Below are 27656 nucleotides of genomic sequence, written 5' to 3' on the forward strand. Positions count from 1 at the left end.
ATCTGCTTAGCCATCATACACTTTCTATTTTTTTTTAAATAATTACATTTAATTTGAAACATGTGGTTGCTGCATTTAATGCGACACTGAAGACTGCAGTAACGGCTGTTGATTCAGTTTTACCATTGGAGGTATAAACTACATTTTAAGATCATATGTGACCCTGGACCACAAAACCAGTCTTAAGTCTCTGGGGTATAATTGTAGCAATATCCAAAAAAAAAAAACATTGTATGGGTCAAAATTATTGATTTTTCTTTTATGCCAAAAATTATTAGGATATTAAGTAAAGATCATGTTCCATGAAGATATTTTGTAAATTTCCTACCATAAATATATCAAAACTTAATTTTTGATTAGTAATATGCATTGTTAAGAATTCATTTAGACAACTTTGGACAACTTTAAAATTTTGATTTTCTTTTGTTTTTTTTGTACCGTCAGCTTTTCAAAAAAGTTGTAAAATTTTGATTTTTTTTCAGCTTTTTTTTTTTTATATATCGTCAGATTCCATATATTATAATAATATATTTTTTTTTTTTTATATATATATATATATATTTATAAATCTCAATTCCAAAAAATTGACACTTAAGACTGGTTTTGTGGTCCAGGGTCACATATGACCAAATAAATGCAGCCAAAAGACTTTTTAGCAAACATCTTACAAAGCCCAAAGTTTTGAATGGTAGTGTATGTGCGTATAAGACAACAAATTCTACTATATAGTGACTGTATTAAAGGGTTAGCTCACCTGAAAATGATAATTCTGTCAAGTTCTCAAACCAAGTTTCTTTCTTCTGTTTGATAAAAATCATGATATTTTTCAGTTTCTGGTCCCCCATTGACTTTCATACTTTTTCCATGTTATGGAAGTCAATGGGGACCAGAAATTGTTTGGTTATGCACATTCTTCAAAATATCTTTTTTTTGTATTCAGCAGAATAAATAAATTCATACAAGTTTGGAACAATTTGAGGGTGAGTAAATGATATTTTTTATTTGTTTGAAAATGTATTAATTGTATTTCGTCAGTATTAAGTGTGACTATTAATACTAAATCAATGAAAATACCAGATATCATTTTTCTCCATTTCAGCACTGGTGTGGTTCCTGTGTTTTGCCTTTGTATAGTGTTTTTTCCCCCCAATGTTCTTCATGTGACTCTATAAGACACCAAACTGTGCTGTAAATATTCAAAGAAAGAAACTCAGCATCACCACAACTTTCAAATCCAGTCAGACAACATGGCACTTTGCTCATTTTTATTTACCAGATTTAAATACAATGACAGGGTCTACCTCAGAAGGAAATAAATTCAAACACTGTTTTTATATGGCAGGCAAGAGCGGGAAAAGAAGAAACGATGAGCGTTGAGTAAACCTCACAGAGTAGGCCGAGAGATGCTTGTAAAGGTGCTGGCAGCAGTTCTTTTGCCACAGAAAAAGAGAAAACACACATCCTATACAAAGTTCAGAAATGTCACTGAACACTCAGATCACTTCAGAGAGAGACAAAAATACGCTCAGTTATTTCACTTGGTTAGTTTTGATCCAACTTCAAAATATCCATATATATATATTATATACTGAAATATAGAATCTCATGATTAAGGAGGCGTTTTCTCAGCAAGCTGTAGAGTTCATGGTTGCTCTGTGCATTCCCCTCACTTCTTTAAATGTCTTGCCCCAAAATATAGAAATCTGATTGGACAGATCAGGTTTGCTAGGATGGGGTTTGACAGCTGGTGATTGGCTAAGAATTTACATGAGAAAGATGATTGGCTAACATGTCAAAATGTAAGATTAAAGTAAGTATGTTGGTCCTATTTGAAGCAGCTACAGGTAGAGTTATCTGTAGCCTACTCACTTTAAAAAATAAAAAAAAATAAAAAAAATGATAAGAAACAAAGCCCTTGGGCAGAAGAGACGATATGCACAGAGTATATAAAAATCAAAAAAACAAAAAACAGAGAGGCAAATGTTCAACAGAAAAAAACAAGAGCATACTGATGTTTTGTTTTTTTATGATTTTTTTTTTTGTTTTTGTGTTCTCTGCGAATGCATCTTGTCTTCCACAAGGTCTTTGGAACAACGGCTTAGCGGCGGTACCCGAACTCAACCGCGTCGTCATCACGGAAATCTCCATAACGCCAAATGTTGAGCTGTAAATGAAATGGAAAATGAATCAATTAAAGAAAGAGTTCAAATATGGCTCTAACTGTAGCTGTGCAAGTGGTGAAAACATGTAACTCAAATTAATTATAACTAAGATTTCAGATTTCAAATACAATTTGGACACTTCCATTGTGGCTTTGTTGAAGCTAGGCTGGCAAAATAGTTTTAAATTCACACTTTATATATTGTATATTTCAAGCACTGTACTCGTGCATATGAGACTTTTATTGACCCTGCATTGAAAGCATCACAGATCATAATAAAAACAAATCCTCAAAGCAGCAGATCTTTGATGTTTTAGATGGGCTGCTTCTGTGCAAGCGGACACGTAGGGTAAAAGCATTAATTTAAAAGAAATAATTGTTGAAAGGAAAAAAATATATAACCCCCCCCAAATTCTAAATAAGTTAAATGAAACATTAATAAGCAGCAAAATGAGGCTTTAAGTCATTTGACAGCACTGATTCACCATCATTAAATTCTGATAAGCATTTCTGCCCATGTATCTGTGAGACTGAGGCGCAGATGGCCAGCGTGTAGACAGGATCGTTAAAACATGAGCCTCTAACATCATCACATCTTAGTAATAACGAGGCAAATGCTCGTTTACGGTGCTCTTTATCTCTAGTCCTTTCACATCCAGTCACGCGTGAAGGCTTTTCCTCCAACACATTCCATTGCTGCCCTTTTATTTTACAATGGTTTTGCCACATAAAGCAGAGAAATGTTTTATTTGTGTGACAGTGAATCATTTCGTCTTCAGAAATTCTTAGGGAAGATGGGAAATCATTTTGTATGTCATTCTTCGGCTTTTAGGTTTTCTCTCCATTTCTATCATCGGTGTGCATGTGGCTGTTAACTCGGAGAAAATTAAGCTAATTAATGTTTATGATAGTTAGCTCCATCGTTAGCAGGGACATCATCATCAAGCTCTTGGGTTGGCATGGTTCTCTATTCTGCTCGAGTCTTGTTAAACAGCTATTGGCTTGTCATATGGAGCAATGTTTTAGCCAAAAGCTACACAAAAGTCGATGTTACACAAAATAAACATGAATTAATTACATAAACCCATCTCATTCCTTTTGCCACTTGTTAATTGCAGAAGATACTGTGGTACGTAACATTAATTGAGCATCATACAACTGAGGATGCCTCAAATATTCCAGTTTTGCGCTAAAATTATATATAACTATTATACATATATAAACACACATAACACATATTATATATAACATATAATTACATACAGAAGATTTCCAAAAAGACTGTGAATAAAATATTAAAACAAACTGGACTCTTTCATGAAAGATTCGGAAATCTTCATTTGGTTCTTAACTTCATTATGAACTTGTGTGTCATTCTGGAATGTCTTATTTGGCATCATCTACAGTATATATGAGCTGATCAGTGATTGCTGAAAATAAAGATGCAACTTTTTCAGACAGTTTATTTCATACACTGATCTCATTCCTTTTGCCACTTGTTAATTGCAGAAGATACTGTGGTACGTTTTAAGATCTGAGGGCGGTATGAAACACCTTTCAACATCTTTGGATAGTGCTTTTTTAGCAGCAGCAGCGTCCGCTTGTTTTTTAACTAATGGGACCTCATCTAAGTGCTATCTATAAATAAAGAAATTGCTGCAAAATAGTGTGGCTGACCAATCAGAATTTACAGTAGTGTGATGAAGTGGAAAGAATTAAAGAGGATGAGAGTTTAAAATTGCAGTTCTTACCCTGGCACTCTTGGCAGATTCCTGGCCATTCAGATATTCAGTCACCTATGACAAAAAAAAAAAAAGAAAGAAAAAAGAGTGCATTTAGACAGAGAAAGGCGTAGTGTTGCGTTTACCTTCTTCAACAAACCCAACCAACATCCTTCAGCATCTTCAACATAAATCTTGCACACAGGACATTATGAAGGACAGAGATTGCTTTAAAATTGACAGCATTTTCCGGGATTGATGCGGTGCGGAATCCACATCAGTCAATCACAGTAAGTGCACATAGTTTAGAAGATGTTTTAACAGGACTTCATCTTGTTGAGTCGTTCCCTGTTCATCAGGGTGACGATTGGAGCTGTGTGCTTACAGAGTATATATATTTAATAATAAGTGAAAGTGTGGGTGGTTACAGCCACTAGACTGTGCGTCTCCTGCTTTCTTTCCTTTCTTGCAGTCCACAAAGAGCTGCATCACAGACACTGGCTGGATAACACTAAACATATTGACCGCTTCTGCCACAGCAAGCATTGAGAGTCACTGACTGAGGCATAGATGAGTCAGAGAGCGAGATTGTCTTCGTTTCCGGTTCAGAGCAGTATCTGCAATATTAGAAAGCTGGAAAGGTCTGTGTTTTCTGAAGTGCCAGGTACAGATGAGATCACAGCCGAGGATTTCATGCACAAAGATGGCAGATGTTTAAAAGCGTAAGGTGTGCTCTTTTAGCTGTGTGTCTGCATGTGGGGGCTGTTATTTCGAGGGAGTTAATTGGCCGGCTGAGGAACACGTGATTTGGTGCTTTAGGACATGCATGAAAAGATGGCGAAGTACATCTGGACTCTGCAGCTGCAGGCGGCAGAGAAAAGTGCAGCTAACGCAGCCTCCATCCATCAAGCGTCTGACGCTCCTTGACATGCACCACCGCACCATCGCCACGTTCACACACACACACCATCATCAGCAGTTTCACACACTACAGAGGGGCTAAAACTCCTGTGCTGCATCAAAGACGCCAACATTAGAGCTGTGCTGATACAATCATGTATGACAATTCATCAGCATTTCAAGATTAGGGATGCACATATTAATAATACTGCTAAGCTGATAATTATTACTGATAAATGGCTGATATGAAAAATTTACATTTAGATTTAAATTCACAGATTCCATTAGAGCATGGCGCTAGCAATGGCAAGGTCATGGGTTTGATTCCTAGGGAATGCATGTACTTATAAAATGTATACTTTAAAGGCAATGCAAGTTGCTTTGGATAAAATAAATGCATTTAAATAATATAATATTCTGCTAAAATTGTTTAAAAATAAAATTATTTTAAATACCTCAAGTGAATTCAGGTATCACAATATTATAATGCACAGCATAAACAATGGATATTGTACAATTGACCATTTTAAGTCCAGTAACTGGACTTAAGTTCTTGTGCATCCTTAAGATATCATCCTGTTATTATCTTCCAATCAAGAGTATTATCTTGACACATTGTGACACATTAATTGTCAAACATGTATCACCATGCATACTGTATTATGTTGTAATAGGTCTGTGATATGAACAAAATGTTTTCAGAAATCCAGTAAATATAATTTATAACAATATATCACAATATATTAAAATTAACAATTTTTTTAGATTCACACTTATTCTTATTAAAACTATAAAAGTTATTCAGTAAAGAGCAGTGATTTCCTATTTTTCTTTTGTTTTCTGATTAACATGAAGGACAGCAGCTGGTATATAAGGCTGCTGTCACTTTAAGACCGAATGCACAGATTCAATAAACTGATACACAGACATAAACACTTGCCAATACAGGCAATTTTGACATATTTGTGTATTTGACTGTTGAATTACAATAATCTGCAAAAAAGAACTGAATTCAGGATCACAAGCTGTCTGAGAGGCAGCTTTCGGTGTTTGCGAGTACCACATTGAATGAACATTCATGCATGTTTCTTTGTCACTCTAATATTTCGCCATACCAGCCCTGATCACCTTCATAACAGAGTCTGAAAACACACACACTTCTCCTTTCCATGTGTGTGAGCCATTTCTGTGCCCACTATTCATAGCCCTCACTCTTGTGGGTTCAGGTGGCTGTTGTCTGCAGACTGCAACTGAGTCTTTTACCGTCTCTTGGCATGAAATGATGGGACAGTGATCAGATTTGTGGTGTTCTTAGAAATACTCTATAATATTCAGTAATGGAGGCAGCTTGAAAATCAAAGCGTTTATAGACACAGCTGCACAGAATTCGAAGAGAACAGTTTGGACTTTGATCATCTCAGTACAGAGATTAAACAACAGAAAGACGCTGGAGCTGAAATGGCTTCTCTGTCCCAAATCAACCCTGTGTTCAATCCACAGGGCACAGGAATGAAATGGGGTTTTTAGGCAGCGATGCGTGTCATTCAGCATGTGTCCTGGCCCTTTTGTGTGGATGAGTGTGTGTTTGATACTAGAGGAGCAGAAAATTCCCCATTCTAAGCTTAGCTAACTTCCACTGGTTAATGGAGCTGTCAGGAACGAGGCAAGATGGCATATGACTGGACATGGGGTAGCCTACAAGTGCTTGATTGCAAGCCAACATGTGCCTGACTGGAGTCAGATAAACTAATTATACCTGGGTTCCTTAAGACAAATTAGTTGAGCAAATTAAAGACATTTTTTTTTAGAAATGTAAACCACTATTTTAAACAGACAACATTCCATAAAATGCTAAAAAGCTACAATTCTTACAGGACAATTTCATCACATAACAACCATAATAAAAATACTACACCTCCCTTGGGCTTTATTATCTAGATTGTACAACTCAATATCACCAGAATATGACCGTAAGGACATATTAACAGTGCTATAGTTTCATCAAGCCATCAATAGCACCATAGGTTTGTAAAACATCTCTGGCTGAGATCAGACCACCTTTCATGCCTTAATTAATGTCTCCAAGGAAAGGTCATTATAACGCAACAAGACTTACAAACTCTTTCTGAAATGATAAGTCCACAGTTTAAAATGCAAATCATGCATTTTCACAATGGCAACACAGCACTAGATTTTGGGTCAGATGTAGCAGTAAAACGTGAGTAACCACAACTTAAGAAACTTGTATGCACTGCCATTTTCTTTAGCGCACAAGAATTCCTAAATGCACCAAAAGCGGAACAGCGCAACTTGTTTGAAGCACGCCACATGGACTGTTAACTCTGCCCCAAAGACAGCGCAGCGCAGGCTCAGGGCAAATGTGTTTTCTCGCTGACTGGACTGTATCACGTGTTCACTAAACAGCACTGTGAGATCGAGTGAGAAGCACACAACACAATAACTACAATAAATGACACAGGAGAACCACTATGTGACAACAATCAAGTTTGACTTCTTTTCAATCCACAAATCACATTTACATAACATTTACAATGGATTTACTGTAGTAACACTAACTGTAATCACGGTTTTGTGGAAGAAATGTAGGCTATTCATATAGAATTTTATTATATTTTTTAACGTAGACATGTAGGCCTATTGAATGTATTAAGGAAGTAATGAAATATAGGCCAAATTACAGACAGCTTGCTTAGCAGTTTTGTGCATTTCTATTTATACTAAATAAATGTGTTTATTGACTAGATAAAAGCCATTCTATATTATAGTTATTAAAGTTTTACCCTTTAATGAGGTTTTATATATATATATATATATATATATATATATATATATACACACACACATGTTTATTATTATTTTTTCATATTATAATATAATATAATAATATTTATCACAATAAATAATCACTTCAATCTATTACTAACTTTGACACCCCTGGTTTAGCCCCTTTAAATCAACAATTTAAGTAAATACTCAATTCTTAAGGAGAATTTCACAGAACAAATCTCCAGTAAGACTGACTGCATTCTATGACTGTAACCCTAACTGGTATGTGAGTTTGTAATTAGCTTGTAAAACTAATGAATGTGAAAAGGCACCAGTGTCACTGATGATACAGTACAGTAAGCTTAAGCTTAGCGCTGGTGTAGCATAAATGCATAGAAGCTATTTTCCAACCCGTGAGCTGCCTTATTGTCTATTGCCTAAATAGGTAGCTACATAGATACCCATTCTTGCATTAAATAAAAATTACATAATTATTTCTCTTGACTTATCTGTCATCTTGGACTTTGTTGCAATGCATTCTTGCCTCAGAATTTGGCAGAAAGAAGGCATCTAATAAGGCAGCATGGTGTTGGAACAGCCTTTGCATGTGAAACCCACATATGATGCCTTAAAATGTATAGGCAGGCAAAACACCAGGTTTTTATAGACATCTCATCTAGCATGCCAGGATGAGGAAGAAAATCAGAGAAAGAGAGACAGACTGACACACAAATAAGAAAGAGCAGTGTTTGACAAACACAGAGAGGGAAATGACACATTGATTTCGACTATCGATCCCGAGAACTGATGAAGCTCATGCACACTTATCGGAAGGCCTGTGTTATCTGCGCGCAGGTGGAGAGAAACTGTCACTCTTTCGTACTCTGTCTCTGTCAGACAGACGTTCCCATATCTGACTCCTATTTTCACTCTAAAGATGTCTTTTCCCTCTTTCATTCGCCTTATACAGATATTCAAGGACTTGTTTTTTTGCACTAGACCACAGTGAATGTGACGGACTGACTGACGCATGGACTTTGGTCTAAAGACTTCAGCAGATTAAAGATTTGCTGATAGCAGGAAGTCAGGTGTCAAGCATGCAGATACCCTTCAGCAGCAGAGAGGACGTAGGGCGAAAAAAAGATCACAGAGCACAATGTGTTTAAAAGGAATAAAATATCAAAAGAAAGACAAAGGAATGGGGGGGTCACAGGTGGGCTGGCACTTTGTATTATGAAAGCAGTGTAAATAATCACTGTTTATTAACAGTGTTTTAAATCACAGCTAATTTACAAAGGAATGAAAGGTTTGATCCACTGATTTGTCTTTAATTCTTTATCACAACGCTTCCACCGACATTCAAATACATGCAAATTTCCAAACTACATCCTCCTGCACACGGCGTGCTGCACTAGAGGCCATACCAGCCACAAGAAAAGATGGGGAAGGAGAGAGAAGGACAGAGAAAGAGAGCGTGAGTGGGAGAGATAATGAATGAAGGCGAGAGTAAGATGAGAGAATCTTTATGAAAAAGCCAAGGGTGAAAGCAGAAGCAGGCTGAAGACAAGTGGCATGGTGCCACCACACTATACTAAAGTGCCAGTACTGTCCTTAAAAATGGCAATCTCATGCCAGACGGACTGTGGACTCGATCTTGCATTCAGGATGTGCCCTTCATGTACATTTACTGATAATGGAATGTAATAACAGTGTAATAAGACGGTTATTACACATTCATAAACAAGCAAGGCTGCTTTAAACGGCCAGAAAAAGTGCCGTGGACTATGTTTTTGAAAAATATATTATTACAATCTTCAGATGATGGAATATAAAAATGTGAAGTAATATCTGTACCACAAGCATCACCGAATGAAATGGCAAAAATAATGATCAGTTTCCTGAACACTATCTGCCATTGTTCAGTCAAACAGACCCCACCCATAAACTCATGCCATTGGTTGAGCCAATGTTGTGGTGTTAGGCTGGTTGGGATGCTTAAACACTTTAGGGTGGCAAATCACAGTAATCCTGAACAAAAGCATTTCAAAAGTATGTACATGTCTTAAAACTACTAGAGATTTCTTTGGACGTACATTGAGCTGTAATGCTGAACTAAAGCATGTGTGTACAGTATTTGAGGTACAGTATGCCTGAGCACAAGTGTTTCATAACTATGTGAGTGTGAAACAGGAGCAGAAGTGAGTGCCACTGAAGTCAGACAGCTCAGCTCTATACAAGCACCTCAAACTACCTGTTAGCGCAATAGAAAATGAAGAAAGAAAGCGCGAGGGAGTGAGAGGCGGGGACGAGTGAACCAGAACAGCAGTGTTCCTATGGGAACAGGGAAACGGTGGACCTGAAGTGGCTGTCACAAACACCCTCCATATGCTACAAACCGCTTCAAGTTCATCACAAGCAGACTACCAAGAACAAACCTGTGTGGCTTGATTCAGGAGTAAAAACAAATTACATCAGGGCGGCAGAAGGTCATAGGAATAATAGTTGATCAAAGAATGGGTACAAATGTCTGCTTAGCGGGCTGTGAGATTTATAGAAGTTGTAGTTATAGTATTAGTATTGTAATTTTACAGGAGCACTGAATGAATACAATTATTTATTTTACAGTGAAATATTGCAATAGTAATATTTTAACAACAATAATACATCAATTTTTTAAGAGTACACTGTGCATCAATAGAAACAAGCATAACAAATTTGGACCTTAAAAAAAAAAAAAAAAAAAAAAAAAAAAAAAAAAAAAAAAAAAAAAAGCATTTTCAATCAAGTTTGATTAGAAAATTTACATTTTCCTCTAATCATGCAGCTCTAGAATAAGCTAATCTCTGACAGTAAAAACAGCTTTTAAATAAAGAGATCTAAATGCTCAAACTACGAATGAAGTCCTCTAAGCTCATGTGTGAGCGGCAGTGTGTTCGTTTGCACTTGACACAATGTCACAAATGAATGCAGCAAGTTTTAGAAATGCTCAAGAAGTGGCACAAGCATTACATAACAGGAAAGGAGAAAGAGAGGAAGTGAGAGTGAGAAGGATAGAGAGAGGATAACAAGGGAAGAACAAATGGTCAGTGCTTCATAATAATACAAACTGGCTGCCGTCAGAGGCCCTGCTGGGAAACAGCGAGGTGCATTTCAGGGCACACAGATTACAGATCCCAGTTAAAGCTAACGCCACCTCTGGATCAAACTATCTGACCAGTGGCTCCACACTCACTATTTGGGTTCTTGTACTTAGATGTATGCACATGTCTGTCACTTACCATTTTCTGGAGATGCTTCTCTTTCCGTACGTCCACCATCACAAGGCCTTCTTTCACCAGACCCAGACCCACATCATCTTTCGAGTCAGCAAACTGCAGCGTGACGTGCGGGCAGACAATTCCACTGTATTCAACATTCAGCAGACACTGTGTGTTTTGAATGTCCCTGACCACACTGTCCACGGCGTCGGTCCGTGCATCATCCTGTGGGTGAGGTCATCATAAGAACATGTCACATATCCATCCATCCCAAACCAGGTTTCATTTCTACAAACTGCTCTCAATACCACACTTACAATTATACACACTATTGATAGACATTTGAAATTCCTAAATGTGTGCTCTGAGCCAATCAGTCTCTTATCGGTTAAACTCTCTCTCTCTGCTGAGTTGCTCATTTATCACACTTACACACACCCTCTGTGATAACAATAAATGTAGATTTGCAAACAAAAAAACCGGATCAAAATACCTTCACACCAACACAATGTTTCACAAATGTTTGACACACGAGGTGAGAGATAGAGATCTGATCTTTCTCGCTCTCACATACACACACACACTTGCTCTTGTGAGCCAACCCAGTCTCCATGGCAACCTCAGAGCATGTTCCCCTTGGGGGGAGTTATAGTGGGGGTACGAGATACAGAGAGATAGAGAGAGAACAATGCGCTTACTTCAAAAGATGGACAAGATCACAAAACAACAGTAGTATTAACAGGGCAGGTGGCATGATGCCACACCTACACACATAAACACACACCTACACGCACACAGACCAGGTGTGCTTACTTTCATATGCATTTTGTCACACAAATAAGCAACATGCAACTAACAAAAAGGCTTGAACTGGAATATTAGCATCCTATCATACTGCTTACTTTAAAACAAAACCCCCCAAAAATGTTAGTATACTACATTTGTTACATCACATGACCTCATTACATGCATATTTCTTTTAGCTAGCGGTGTCCAGTTTCCACAAAAATAATTCATGCAATGTAGTGTGCTCTTGTTGTATACTTTGCACTTTGGGAAATGTAGTGTATGGCTACTCTATGCAGAAAATTTGCATACTTTGCAGAAATGCCATTCCAACCATAGCAGAAACAGCTAAACTTGCATGAGTCATAATTCCTGTCTTTTATAAGCTGGATGTGACTCTAGATGTGCGCACATAGTCTATGTAGGGGTGGGCGCTATGGAAAAATAAATCATGATTTTTTTCATGATTCTTTCGTTTAGTAAAAATAAGAACAAATATACACATTAAAGATACAGAATATATACAAATAAAACAGTTTCAAGAAACTGAATGAACAAATATAAAACACTATATAAATTATACATTGATTCTTATTAAAGCAACTTAAAGTTCTTCAGTTAAGATCAACAATCAAAGTCAACGGGAACAAACACCTGTTTGTTTACCCACATTCTTCAAAATATCTTCTTTTGTGTTAAGCACAAGAAAGAAATTAATACAGGTTAGGGACAACATGAAAGTGAGTAAATACTAACAGAATTGTATTTTTTTGGTGAACTATCCTTTTAATGACAAGCGGCAGCATTTTTAGCTCTATTAGTCTGCTGCCACCTTAAGACCCCCACACACATAAAATACACACACACACACCCTTTAAAATCAAAACTTTACACTCAAAATATACACAAAAAGAGTTTTTTACAGTTTTACGACAGTTTTACCGCAATCAGGTGCAAAAGATAAAAAAATCAGGTGCTGTTTGACAGGATTTTTAGTGTGCGTGCTTCAGATGCACACACTCAGAAAAAGCTCATGTCAGAACAGCACGCAAATGAAATGTTTAACCGGCAAGGCCTAAAAGCACATGCAAAAAATTTACTTATGTGATTGCGAATAAGTGCAGTGTCCCGTGAGTGTAACTCTACCGCTGAATTAACATTTGAAGTAAATGTATTTTGCGTTGTACAGTATATTGAGACAGAGGCACCTGAACTGGAACTGATAAAATGTGCGTTGTAGCACGATACTATATTTCTTCAAAAGCAGATCATGGAGACATTTTAATCATCCATGATCAAAAATCATGATATCGCACACACCTAACTCAATGTGTCCTACAGGACCCGTCTGAAGGCCATGTTGTGTGATGAATCACATGGGTTTGCGTATGAATGTGTTTGTGCAAGAACTTACATCCTGTGGGACCTGAATGAAGGCAAATGCGTATTCTGTAGCCTGTGGAGGAAGTGTACGCGTGCTGAAGGCTGGAGGAAGGGCTGCAAGACGTGTGGAGGATAATATCTCTCTCTGAAACGACAAGAGAGATCGTCACATTTTCATGTTATAAAACAGACTTCATACCTCTTTTATACACTGTCTGCCTGTACAAGGTCCTCATTAAACGGAGGAGGTGTGAGTACAGCACAGCAGATAAAAGCAAAGTCAAGGATAACGCTTAACTCCTCCACAATGCCACACGCAAAGCCAGCAACACAATATGAGAGAGACACTCTCTCTACTGGGTCGCAGTTGAGCACTGTGCTCATGTGTCTTTAGTGCAGAACATGTGAATGCAGCAGGCTAAAGAGTTAGCAATGACAAACTGCAAAGGCTTGTTTCAGCATTGAGAATGAAAAATACAGGCGGACAGAGACAAGAAAAAGGAAAAACAGACAGAAGACAGATGGAAGTACAAAGCAAAAATTGGCTTGTTCTGCGTGGGGGGTTATACAGCAAATTTCAGAGGAAAAGAGGCAGGGACACAATTCAAGCACACAGTGGACATAGAAGTATTTGGACACAATGCATGAATGCCATTGCATTAAGTAAGATAAACCAAGTGACATTTAATCAGTTAACTGAAAGAACACCACAAAAAGTGACTCAAAAAAGTAATAAGTTCATTCAGAAATTCATACAGAAATTGTGGCTTAAGTGTCCAAATGTTGTACTGCATATTAAAGCGGATTCTGTTAAACTGAGGCACAATTGAAGATCTTCTACATTTTGTTCCTACATTGTCAAATGTAATATGAAATCTAAGTTATAACACTTAAACTAAAGACCCCCCCCCAAAAAAGAGAGGAATTTAAGCCATAAACTTTTGATGGGGCATTAAAATAAAGATATGTCCCTCAAAACACAGTGTCCAGTGAATCGGAGTGATATGAAAGGCAATAAACAATGATATCAGATTCAGCACAATGCTCTTGCACCAAGGGTTAAGATATGCAGAACAAAGAGATGTGGGCAAAGAGAATAAAAAGAATGAGGTGGAGAGTCTGTGAAAAGAGAAGAAAGAGGAAGGCACAGGGAATACAGAGATGAGAGAAAAGGCCTGTAGTGTTACAAATGTTCTATGACCACCTGCATCTTTTCTCTTGTGCTGGCATGGAGCCTTCCGCCCCGAGCACAAAAATAGCAAAGCATGCTGGGTACTGCACCCTTCAAGCTACTTTTAAGCATACTAACATAATTTTCCTTGCAAAAATGAATTTATTTTAAATTTATGGAGAGGAATTGTGTGACTGATGGATTCAGTGCTGGCTTTTGAAAGCACGTGCAGTATTTTAAACAATTCAGAACATTCATCAGTCAGCCCCTTTCTAAAGAGACGCTCTACTCTGGAAGTGCAGTGCTACATCCAGATTAAGTATCAGCCTCCCTGCAAGCAGATACTCACATTTCCATAGTCGATGTAGTAAACGTGAACCTTTGCTGGAGATTCAACTTTCTCGATGCGAGCTCTGTACCTACGGAGAGAAAGAGAAGAAAGTATCAATTTCAGTCACTGATCAGAGGAGAAAAAGAGTTCAGCAGTTCATCCACAAGCACTGGACAACTTGATGTAGAACTTCTGAACGAAAAGTTAGGCTTTGCCACCACATTTTTATTTATTTTATTTTATTTATACACTATCCACATTATACCACAAATTATTTTCACCACCAATTCCAAGTTTGTACTAACTTTCTGGCTTCAAACTGCGTTTTCTTCATGGAAATGACTGAAACTGAGTTTCACCTCCAATTTCAGCTAACTGAAAACATTCACTTTTGTAAAGAGCAAAACACGAGTTTAGTGCCCCTAACTGTACAATACAGGTGGATCTTTTATGGGTCAGAGGAGAGAGTATTCATAACCTTGCATTCTAAAAGTGTAAGAAGCCTCTCATATTCATAAAGAGCAGTTCAAAGCTCTGCATGACACCTCAAACACAAGAGAAAAAGTCAAAGAAGAGTTTCTGTTCTCATCTAATCAAACTGAGATATTCCAACCCACTTGAGACCCCTGGCCACTCCAGACCATCGACTTATGCTAAAACACCTCAATCATCCAAAAACCAGTGCCTGACCAAGGGACCCCTGCTCTCAAATACGTCTTTCTGCTGGTTCCAGACTGATTTGTCTCCTCCCTCCCTGCACAGAATTAATGAGCTCTTACACTACAGAATGGCACAGTACTGATGTATCGTGGGAAAACACGGCCCCCAGAGCCAACTGAGATGTAAAAGAAAGTGCCTGTTAGCAGCATAAACATGACAACATGGTAAGAAGGAAAACTTGTAAGCAATTAAAGGAGAAATTCTAGGATGGTTGCTGGGTGGAGTTCATATGAGTTTTTAAAAGAGCAAGGCGACATCAACCAAAACACCAGCAGATGCTTGAGTAATGAGTCGCCCCACTGAGAATGCAGCCTGTTCAGAGTCTATTTGAGGACAATAGAAGCTTCCAGACTCCCTAAAGGACAAAGAACTCATTAGAGCAGTCCAATGTCCTGCAATCTAGGGCAGATTACCCCAATATAAAATGTAAGTAAACTGAAAAATACCCATAACCAACAGATGGCTCACTATCAAACTATTTCAACAATGAATATAGTTTAATCCCTGTAAAGAAAAAATTGTTCCTTTTTGCTTTTGTTCTTTTTCACCAAAAATATCTTCCTTAAAATTAAAGACACACATCAGTTATCAACATCTATTAACATTCCAATATTACAGATTTTTTCTTTATATTATACAATGCAATTTGGCATTATATAATAATATCTGCCATTTAACTTGTCATTTATCTTTCATGCCATCTTTTGTCATTTACATTGTTATAATGATGCCTAAATGAATTTGTAGCATTTTAAATAACTATTTAAATAACTAAATATTTTAGTTTTTAATATTGGCCATTTATCAGTTATCAGCAATAACAAAAATATAATTATGCCCGAATTTCAATATCGGTATTATTACTTGAAACATCAAATCACCAGCACACACTTGCCAAATCAGCAAGATGGCTCATCTTTACCTCTAAAAACTAGACAAGAACATCCTGCAGCTTTGAGAAATATTTTAATATTTATTTATAAAAAAATTAATAATTTAAAAAGTCTATGGGTGAAACCAAGAAACTCAGTTTTTATAGCACATGCCATTAAGAGATTATTATTTTTTGGCTCTTACCATTCTCCGTCACCAAATTTTGCAATGCAGAAATCCCCTCTGCGCGGGGAAAAGGATCCTTCTACTGGAGGCTGGGCGGCTATCTCTCCTCGCATGCTCTCCATCAGGCTCTCCAGCTTAGTACCTGCACAGATGAGGATGACACAAAGGTGTCACATCTCCATGCAATCCATCACACTTCCCAGCAAAGTCTGTAAATTTCGGGCTAGCGTTTCTTGATTTGGCTCCATGTTTGGAGAGTGCCAGAATACCAAGCAGAATCCTGATGGTGTGATTACATCATTTATACCACTAACGGGACAATATGAGGAAGAAAGAAATGCATTAACTTGCGACCGTTTCTCCAAAAAATTAAGCCCTGATGGCTCTGGAGAGAGAAAAGCATAACATTTTCAGCAAATACTAAATTACATTAATTTGTTGACAGCCAGTGTCGATTGAGTTTTTGCCGGGCCTAGGGTCTGTTGCAAATACAGAAATAAAATTAGATTAAGACCCACAAATCGCACTACATCTCGCTTGAGGGGTACGTGTGACCCAAGCAAGCTCTCAAATCAGCTAAAGGCCAGTAAGGTTTTAATATATCAAAAATGCTTGAAAGGCCTTTCTAATGAGAATAGCCACTACAGATATTTACTTTTTTCAGCCGTACTCTCGCAGCTGTTCATTCATTTCTCCAAACAACAGAGCAATCAGTGTAATCGCTGAGGTGTGGGGTTTGCTGGGGTACGGAAATGTGACGAAATGGCCCCACAGCCAGGCATGAATAATGTTGTAAGAGTGCAAAGCAGAGGGAGGGGAAGAAAAAAAAAAGAGCAAGAGCTGTAATGTGCAACAAACACCAAACATCCCTCCAGGAAAGCTGTTAAAATAAGCCAACTAATGGGCCTGTCTTAAGCTGCCCATTTTTGACCCCCCCGCCGCCTCCGACGTCATTGGGGTTTTTATGATAACTGTTTGCTGGCATCAGAATATTTGCATGCATTAAATTAAAAGACAAGGATAAAGAGAGGAGAGAGAGCGTTTAAAACATGTAGCGGAAATCTACATTCAAGCAACCTTAAGCCTGCATGCTGCTAATTAGCATGATGCCAACTCAAACAGAGCAGCGTTAGTGTGTGAACATATGTTTGTATACGTGTGAGGGGCATAGGAGGTATTTAATGGAAGACTTCCAAAAGGGGTGTGGCTTAAATGCTCTATTTAACTGGCTAACCCACCAGCATACAGCCTGCTAAACGGTTAATTAGCACATATGGGAAGACACGTGCGCAAACACACACAAACCTCTCAGCTGATTCTCACACGGCAGAGATATTAGCGGCGTTTTGAAGAGGCAGCAGTTTTTGAGAAGTTAAGGGGGGAGAACGTGGCTGTGTGACTGTGGGTAGAGTAGCGTGTCAGATGACAGCAGAACGTGCAGCCTTGATTTATTAGACTAATTTAAAAAGTTTTGCATTTTCTTCCCAGGCAGCAGGGCAGTGAGAGTGTATTTCCCCGGCTTCGTTCATCCATGCCCCACTTCCAGCCCTGCGAGAGCTTGCTAAATAATAAATAAGGAGGGGGGTGTCCTCTGTACAAGTTATAAAGGTTTAAAACACACAGACCATTCAACCCAATTAATCCAAGAAGCACTCAATTAGAACGCATAGACTGGGCAGAGAAAAAGTCTTTATTTTAGACAATGGAAGCTAATTAAAATGAATGCGCTGGCTTATGTGTCAAAGAATGCAGCCCTCAATCCAAACTCTGTTGAAAGGATAATTCAGTCAAAATGAACATCCAACCATTATTTAATTACCTCATGCCACTTTAAAACCATATGCTGCGTGAAACACTGAAGGAGAATCACTAAAAAAACCCTCCTCTGTAGCTCTCAAATCAAAAATGGCTTCAGACAACAGGATTCATGCTTCACTGAGTGACAAAACATGACAACTGATGATAACACTTATGCAAGGTGGCAAATATGATAGGAAAACAACTGAAGGCAGCACAGTTTTCAGTGTATTAACTAGTTAACCTTTGGTCTATTTGCCACACAAAACTTTAATTTGACTTTAAAACATTTCGAATCAAGCTCAAGAATCAAATTGTCTGTTTGGAGAAATGAGTGAAATGGAATGACATGAGGGAGTATAAAAACTGACAGTTTTCATTTTTTTAATTTCTGGGCGAACTATCCCTTTAATTCACACGAGAAAGGGTTAAACAGGCACTCTTTAAAGCAGATCTGAAATGATTGTTTCAAACATTTTATAAAAAAAAAAAAAAAAAAAACTAATGAAATCAAAATAAATTGTATAATTGATATTTTAATTATGGAATGTATAATAATTTATTATAAATGATTTATTCACATCATGCACGTCATTTTAATATTTTTTTTTATTAATGTGCCTATACAATCTTTAAATCAAAAACATTAACTTCTCATCCACCCTGCAACAACATCTCTTCTCAGACTCAGATGATGTGTGAAAATAACAACAATCTATCGATCCAATCAAGTCCCGACCTACCATTTTTTTTTGTTTCATACAGTACGTCACAATAGGGAAGGAAAAATCATCGCAAATTCTGTTTCCTGCTAACTTTAAGTAGCACTGTGAAAGCACCATAGTACAGTGGTGGTCACTGGTGGTACTTAGTACTCAGATATATACTTTAGGACATAAAAATTAATATTTACATTTGGCATGTACTTCAAAAGAACAAGACACTAAAATACTAATACCATGGTTTTAACATGTAAATCGGAAACTTAATAAAACTCTTGGGGAGACTTTGTCAACTTAAAAATGAATTTCTGTTCATGTGTTTTTGATCTAAAAGTATGCTAACAAGACCTGCAGTTGTCCATATGGTGTGGGTTCAGGTGTTCAGCCCTGCTTACATTCCCTGTATGCTTCATTACATCCTTCTTGGCTGTTATACTGGAGGATATAATGAAGGATTCAGCTTTAAATACGGTGGGGTCAGGTTCTCTAGTGCCTACTGTAAATCTGCAGCACTCCCCTGACTGTGTAAGTGTGTGTGAGAAAGAGACTGTTTTCAGTGCATCGTGCATTGCACACAGCTAGCTCCTGGTCAGCGTGTAAAGTTAATTAGCACGAGCAGAACAAGTCTCCAGATTTGGATTCACCTCCTGCTCTGATGAGGGATGAGAGAGAGTTATAGAGGACATGAGGTGAAAGCTCACAGATGAGCCTGAGAGAGTCATCAATATGAGATGAAAAGTTCCCTATTCAGATAACAGCATAAGCAGGACCGTCAAGGACTCTTAGATAATGTAAATGTTTAATCTCTAAAGTCAAAGGTTCTCTACATGAAAAAACACCTTCCTCTCTCACACACACCAGGGTTATCTTTTTACATTTTAAATTACTTTTCATTTAATCACTATTTTCCAATTTATTTAACATTTCAGTTAGTTTTTCCCCATCCCTTTTAGTAATTAAAACAATTTAATACAAATATTACAACAACTATTATTATATTAAAAATAAGAAAAGTAAAAAAGAAAGCATTTAATCATTAATAACAACAATAATATAATTACATTGTACATTTATGTATTTATCACATTCAAAGCGACATACAATGCATTCAAGGTATACCTTTGATCAGTTCATGCATTCCAAACCCTTGACCTTGTCATTGAGAAATTTCAAATTTATATATTTTATTTATTATATTATACAATTATTTTTATAATAATTTAATTAATATAATAATCATATTTTAGCAATTAAATAGTTTAATAAAATATTACTACATAATATTTTTTCTGCGTTTTTCACCCACTAGTTTTAAGTTGTTTCATTTAATTTTTTTTATTTATTTACATTGCTGCATTTTATTTTAACTCATCATAATGCTTTTAAACCAATAGTTTATTTTAGTTTCAGTTTACAATAATAATCAACACACATGTATACATATAATAATGAATAATTATAAGAATATACTAAAAATTCGAGAATCCTGTTCTGCAGGAGACAGGTTAATTTTAATGCTCTCCATCTCAGTTACTCTATATGTGGATGATTCACTTCTCACATATGACACACCGTCTTGACATTAGCCTACATGCTATGAGGGATGAGTGCTGCCTGTACACATATAGCATAGCTGCAAAAAGTACTATAAATAACCCACATCTTCGATGAATCTACCATAATCACATCCGGTGGGTCAAACACTTCCACGCCTACCTCACGTTTCCCACAATGCAACCAAGTGGGATCAACCTCTCACTCCGAGCTTTTTACACAATTTGAAAACAACAGCTGGAGAGAGAGAGAGAGAGAGAGAGAGAGAGAGAGAGGTCCGCCCGATGAGGTTTCACCCCTTGCCAGCGAGAGAGAGATGAGAGAGAGAGAGAGAGAGAGAGAGAGAGAGAGAGCGAGAGAGAGAGAAACCCACAGAGAAAAAAAGGGTGATCCCACAGAGACAGGAGAGCATTTCAACAAATATCATGTTCATTCCTTCTCTATAGCCCGAAATTAACTGTTTACTTAGGAGAACTTCACTATTATTATGCTTATGCTCAGAGTTAGGGATCTGAAATAAGTACAGTTTATGCTACATCCTATTGGCTTGTTGATGAGAGGTGTGCTATTACTCTTGTGATCAGAATTTTTCAATTTTCGTCTGGCAGATGAAACGGGTCAAAAAAAAAAACAAAAAACACAGTGACTTACACTAAAAAAGAAGGTACCTTCACATCTACAGACAGGGATATCAGAGATAGGGGGACTCTTTTGACTTAAGTAATAACCTAAAACCACCTAGGAAGTAGCCTAGCAACCACACAATGTACTAAAGACCTTAGCAACTTCACAGAAATGCCCTCACTTCCTTCTTAAAATGTATTTAAATGTGCTGATATGGCTGTAGCTGAGAGCAAATATACAAATGCACAAAGAAGAATGATTAGACCTAATATCAATGTTACTGCAATATTATTCCATGAAATGTTTCCCAGAGGGAACAAGACTAAAGAAATGACACAATACTAATATGTCTCCAAATCACCAGAAATTTAGCTACCATTCCCATGCATAAATACCGCATATGAGTGAATCTCACAAAATCTGCAAACAATAAGTCCTAATTAATATATATATATATATATATATATATATATATATATTTTTTTTTTTTACATAAAAATAATGAAGCCTATTAATAAGACAATTATGACTTTGTTCCTTGCATTGAGAATTTTCTTCCCAAAATTTCATAACTGTTCAGCAAAGAAAATCTTATTGTTATTACTGCACTGAGAAAAATACAAAAACAACAATGTATTCCCAAAAAATTAAAAAACTATATTACAATAACCTACTTGAGAGTAATAGGAATAAAAAAAAAAAAAAAAAAAAAAAATGAGCACAATCACAATAATTATGTGAGAAACTATATGTATGAAAATGTTCAGGCAAAAAATCTTAATGTTCCTAAAAATGTTTTTGTACTAAATGTATTTTTTCTCCAAGTGAATTAAGACCTGCACATATGACATGATATAACAATTAAGTAAATTATATTAAATGTATATAATATTTTAAAGATAACATTATATATATATATATATATATATATATATATATATTATATATATATATATATATTATATACAGGGTGCGCGATTTGCCGGGGGGGATGGGAGGGATTTCCCCCCCTCTGGTCTATGCATCCCTGCCTCTGCTGAATAACTTTTATCCCCGGTAGGGATAAAAACATCATGCAAACCTGCTCTGACGTCCCGATCTGAATCAAATGATTCGCGATACGCGCTTTGAAGTCCCGATCTGAATCACATGATTCGTGATACGCGCTTTGAAGTCTCGATCTGAATCAAATGATTCGTGATACGCGCTTTGAAGTCCCGATCTGAATCAAATGATTCTCGATACGCGATCCGATTGGAGTGCTTCGAAACAGTGAATCATTTTGTGACGCAATGGTTTGACTGATTCGGAGTTTCAAAAGCTCCGTTGTGTTTCTTTGCTCGCTTTCTCTATGTAATTTGTTGTTTGAATAACCGTGGACATTAAATCATTACAATTAATAAGCCTAACGTAGGTTTACAATGTTTTTATTAAACTGAGATCACACTAAATACAATTTCCGTCGTATTAAAAACATTTCGTGTTATCTTTAAAATATTTCATTAAATATAATTAAATAATACAATAACAATAATAATACATGAGACGTTCGGCACTTATGTTATGTATAGAGCAAACAACACTGAAAGGGGGGTGGTGTGTAACAGTAAAAGCCAAACAAAAATAGAGGTTATAATAAGTTTTTTTTATTATTATTATTATTATTATAATAATTAATATTTTATTTTTTAATTTTAATAAAACAAAAAACAAAAATAATGAAACCCAACCAATAAAAAAAAAAAAAAAAAGAAAAAAAAAAGAGAAAAAGCACACTCGCCAATGTTCACCCCTTCTCTCAAAGCTGTTTGCAATTACATCTTTATCTCTTTCAAACAGTGATGTTCATTTCCTCTTTCCCTTCCTCTCCAGGTAAAAGCGACAGGATAAAAGCCACATTTCACACTGACACCGGGGCGGCACGTGGTGACGTGGGCGAGCCCACCTGCCCGCTCGTCTCATTAAACATTCATTGGCGGGTGGATGGGCTCCATTCTGCAAGGATAAGGGTAGTATTAAAGAATTTCACCTCTCCTCCCAGCACTCGTGATCGACTCTTGAGCGGGAGATAGGGCGGATGAGCCCCGGTGGGGAGGGAATGAGGTGAAAGGCAGAAGGAACGACCTCGGCGAAAAAAAGATTAATCCGCTGCACATCTACAGGCTTCTACAGCTGCTTATGCCGTTACATTAGGGCAAAAAAAAAAAACAGAGACAAGAGAGATGAAAAGCCTCTGTTCAGCAGTGGGCCGACGGAAATGTAACAAACACTTGTACATAAACATGGACACAAATAAACAGGGATACAGACACAAAACAATCCCAGGGTTGTACAAAATGTGCCCCGTTTTGGTGCATAGATGGCACAGCGGTGTCACAGCAATCAGTGCCTGGTGCTAAATTACAGCTCTTTGATTTCAAAGCCATTGTGAAGGGAGGGCAGGGGCAGCATCTGTGTCTTTTTCCTCTCATCGCACAGGCTGTGGGTGAGATCTTGACTGTATTTTGATTGCAAGTTTCCAAATATACCCATAAAGCCCTGCTGAGCTCCAGGCTTGGAGGCGTGCAAAGCAACATTTTTGGTTTCTGCTTTGTTAAAAGTGGTCATGGTAAAGGCAATTTGGTTACCTACTTGAAAATCTCAAAGCTTTAATAATGCTTCATTAAACCAAAAGACTTTAAGAAAAACTGGCTGTGAAAGCTGCATTTATTGCAATTCTATAATTTGTTATGCAGACAGTAGGCCTATCGGAGTAGAAATTCTCCCTCCAGCTCAAAGTGCTTTATAATCACCACTCTTCAACTCAACAACAAGTCTTGGGCCTATATATACACACACACACGACACATTTTTCACACATTTTTGATATCTTTCACTTGGATGTTAAAAGTTCCTGAGTAAATGCAGCTGAATAAAACAATCTGTGTCCGTCTTCATTTCAGGCTGCAAAGCAACAAAACAACTATTACTAATTCACATCTGAAAAAAATAAAAATAAAAAAATAACACAGACACTATTACCTAAAGCCTCTATAAATCTACAGAACAGGGTTTCTCCCTGACAAACCAGAGATGTTCAGACTACACTCGAGTGCTAATCAAGAGTGCTTCGCACTGCGGCTCGCACCTCCATGCCTACAGATTCCCCTCCAGTGCTGAAATCAATACAAAAGTACCAGTGTCCGCCACACCCTTTAATTAAATCAATATCAAAGCATCATTTCCTGTCACTCCACCTGTGAAGCGCAACCATTGAAAAAGGAGGATGGCTTTGCAGAGGACCAACAGCAAGGTGTGAAATGGATGCAGAATGTTGTCCAGTGGTGAATGTTTATGGGAACAGTGAGTACAAAAAATTCTGAGTGGGCTGGCCTTCATTAGGTGTAAAACAGCTGTTGCATGTAGGGGTGAGTGGTGGTGGATGTGTATAAACTGGCACCTGGTAAGGGAACCACTCGAGTCATTAAGCAGCGTGCCAGAGACAGCCCCTCTACCCTCACCAGCCAAACTAATACCACCACTGCCCAAGACACTCATGAACCTGAATTATCAGACAGATGTACAGTATTCTCACAGTCTCTGCTGGTTACAGGCAAGAAATTAAGATGGGTGGGGTGGACCAATGGTAATTCATTGAAAAAATACCACTGGGGTTTACATTAAAGTGTGACTATTTCAAAATTAACTCTATATCATAAATTAAATTAAAATAAACAAAATTAAAGAAAAAAAACAGCGCCCTTTCAACATCTCACTAAAAAATAAAAAAAAAAATCTCTCTCTATATATACAATTTATATATATATATATATATATATATATATATATATATATATATAAATACATTAACAAACAAATACACAAGATGTAAAGTTGAAATGGTATACAATAATAAAAAAAATACAATTTATATAATGTAAAAATATATAAATATAAAAATTTAGGGCAGAAAAAAAATCTACAATACTATTTTAATTTTATACAGTAATCAAAAGTGTAAATTTTACACATTTTAATGATGTACAAAATCTATATAAAAATATTAATTTAGGGTGGAAAGAATCTACAATACTATAAAGTTGTTATACAGTAATTAAAAAAAAGTATGTTTAATAATCAATATTTAAAAAATCAGGGCAGAGGAAAAATGACTAATTTCTAAAGTTAGTTAAATTTCCTGCCATTTTCTTTTATTTATTTATTTATTTATTTATTTTAATAACAGTTCCAGGGATATGTATTTTAAATCAAATAAAAATAAAAACAGGAAACAAACCTGACATACATAATTATACTCAATGCAAATTGACACATAATTATACTCCCAACATCTACACAAGGTGACAAACCCATCTCTGTTATTTGGTCTTTCACCAGCTGAAGACAAACAGCAGCCAATGTGCCTGTTGCAGACGTGTTTGCTGATGCTAATGCCCAAACTAATCTCTCAGTGCGGGTAACCAAAAGTGTTCATTACTTTACAGAGGTTTCAGTTACACAACTACATAGCATGCCCACCCTAGAGAGAAATTACACTCGGCCTCTAGAGATACACACAGACGTTTGCCCAAGGAATTCCATTTCACTACTGATTCCACACTTTGAGTAATTAAATCAAACTAATTAAAGAACACAGAGAAAAGAATTGATAGAGACACACACACACAAAGAGAGAGAGAGAGCACACCAGCTTTTTCCTGCTCCGCATGGGGTTCTGGAAACCGGAGATGTTATCAGGGCGATTTGTGGGTGTTTAGAGTCTTTTAAATGAAGTCATGAGCTGAGATCATCATAGCATCGGGCTGTGTATTAACAGCAGACTGCACAGTGCTCAAAAGAGATGGCAGCTTCAGCCCTGTAATACCACAAAATCAATCAGAGCTGTTTATTTTCACTCCACACAACTCTGCATAAGAGCCTCAGTTTGAGTCGCAGGGAAAAATAACTATGCAGAGGATACAGACGTGTTCAGATAACTGATCAAATCTTGATCTGATCTGCTATTTACACCGACATAAAGACAGTCGCCAAACACACACTGCAGACGTGTGACTGGATTGAATTACAGTGTGACACAAGCTGCAATATTCCATACGTCTCTCCAGTTATCTTTTAATATTATTTGAATATTTGAAACTCCAACACTCCTTTCTGCAAGACCACCATAAGGGAAGAAAGTGGAATTATTAGATGCAACATTTGAAGACATAAAAAGCTGTCATAATCAAAAGGCTCGTTTTCAAAGTGTTTATGAAAATCGTGCCGGCCCCGTTCGGATTTTCCTGTCTTTCTGAAGTTACTGGGAGAAACCGGTAATGAAATTGCAAAGCGACTGGCTTGTAGGTTTTTATAGGGCTCGGCTTTGAAGAATTCTACAAGGAATGAGACCTCCTTAACGCAGTTTGGAGATATGGTGAGAGGGAGAAAGAGGAATGACTTTCAGCTGAAAATAACAATCCTGTTTCCCTAACGAGCACATCTCACTTTATCTCCATCTCCAAACCTCTCAGTGGAAAACACTGGCCAATTAAACAAGGGAAAAGATGCACACTTGCTGGTTCATCTGACAAAATAAAAATAAAAAAAGGAATTAAAAAAGCAACACAACAAAAAAAGCTAAAACAGTGCAAAGCTGCAAACATTCTGCATATTCAGCTCAGCGTTTTTCCGTCTTGCCTTCTCACATTAATTCCTTGTCTATTTCCTGTTTTCCATCTCAGTTTTTGCACTACATTTGCTGTGACCTGCTTTTCTCCTGCAGCTAAACAGATCACCTGAATAATAAGCTCCCAAAGAGCTGTGTGTGTGTGTCTTGCTGTTGGTATTCACTGATGTGATGGTTACTAGGCATGGGACAGCTGTCTTCACTTCCTCTCAGGGCAACCTGCAGGGGTTAAAGTTCATCTGAGGAACTAAAGTGATAAATTAAGGGTAGCTAGTATCTCACTCTTTTCGCTAACATTTACCTTTAGTTATTTTGCACCTGCAGGTCTCTGAGATGGAGGTTTTTGAAGCCAAACGGCACAATAAAAGTGATAGGATTGTCACGCTCTTGGCAACGCAAGCCACAGATTTATTATAAATTCATGCAAATTAATTAATTTGTAAATTAGGACGCTTTAAGAGACAACGAAGGGTCAATTATATGGTCCTGTCAATGAACATGTAGTGAGACCCTAATTATGCATCAAACAAGTGTGTGCTCATAATTAGGATCCTTCTTCTGGTCCTAGTGTGTGTGTGTGTGTGTGCGCACGTGTATACAAGAATGTGAAAATATGTGAAATAAAGTGTGTTTGTTCACTCAAACAGCTCCTTGAACCTCAAGACGGTTGTCCTATTATGGACTAGGTCACTACTAAAGGCGATTTAAATGTCATGTTTAATGACTAGCTGCTATCACACAGAGCAGAGAGATCACTCAGGGCTTTTAAAAGACAACACACACTACCTGCAATGTTTCCTAACTAGAATTTGCTGGAGCGGCTACATTTAATAATCATCATATCTGGAGTCTGAAGAAAGCCCTTCAGGTATGATGTCATAATCATGGCTGGTTGAATGTGGAGTTGGATGCCCATTAGCGTAAAACCCTGAGAGTCCATCATCTAAACATAACAAAGGAAGCCAATTTAAATTGCGTGATTCAGAAAGCTTTTTTGCTGCTGACGGTATAATCCAAG

The 27656-nt window shown here is 37.1% G+C and overlaps 1 protein-coding gene across 1 annotated transcript in view; it reads right to left on the reverse strand.

Moving 5' to 3' along the window:
- Nucleotides 1-1250: 1250 nt before the first annotated feature.
- Nucleotides 1251-27656, reverse strand: part of LOC109096473 (staphylococcal nuclease domain-containing protein 1) — a 151878-nt gene continuing 125472 nt past the window's right edge. The window contains exons 19-24 of the mRNA XM_042741495.1: nt 16295-16418; nt 14516-14585; nt 13027-13140; nt 10848-11051; nt 3913-3957; nt 1251-2164 (exon numbers count right to left, since the gene is read on the reverse strand). Coding sequence (XP_042597429.1) covers nt 2099-2164; nt 3913-3957; nt 10848-11051; nt 13027-13140; nt 14516-14585; nt 16295-16418 — 623 coding nt within the window. The 3' untranslated portion in view covers nt 1251-2098. The remainder of the gene's footprint in view (nt 2165-3912; nt 3958-10847; nt 11052-13026; nt 13141-14515; nt 14586-16294; nt 16419-27656) is intronic.

The sequence above is a fragment of the Cyprinus carpio genome, chromosome A4, assembly GCF_018340385.1.
Source record: "Cyprinus carpio isolate SPL01 chromosome A4, ASM1834038v1, whole genome shotgun sequence".
Lineage (NCBI taxonomy): Eukaryota > Metazoa > Chordata > Actinopteri > Cypriniformes > Cyprinidae > Cyprinus > Cyprinus carpio.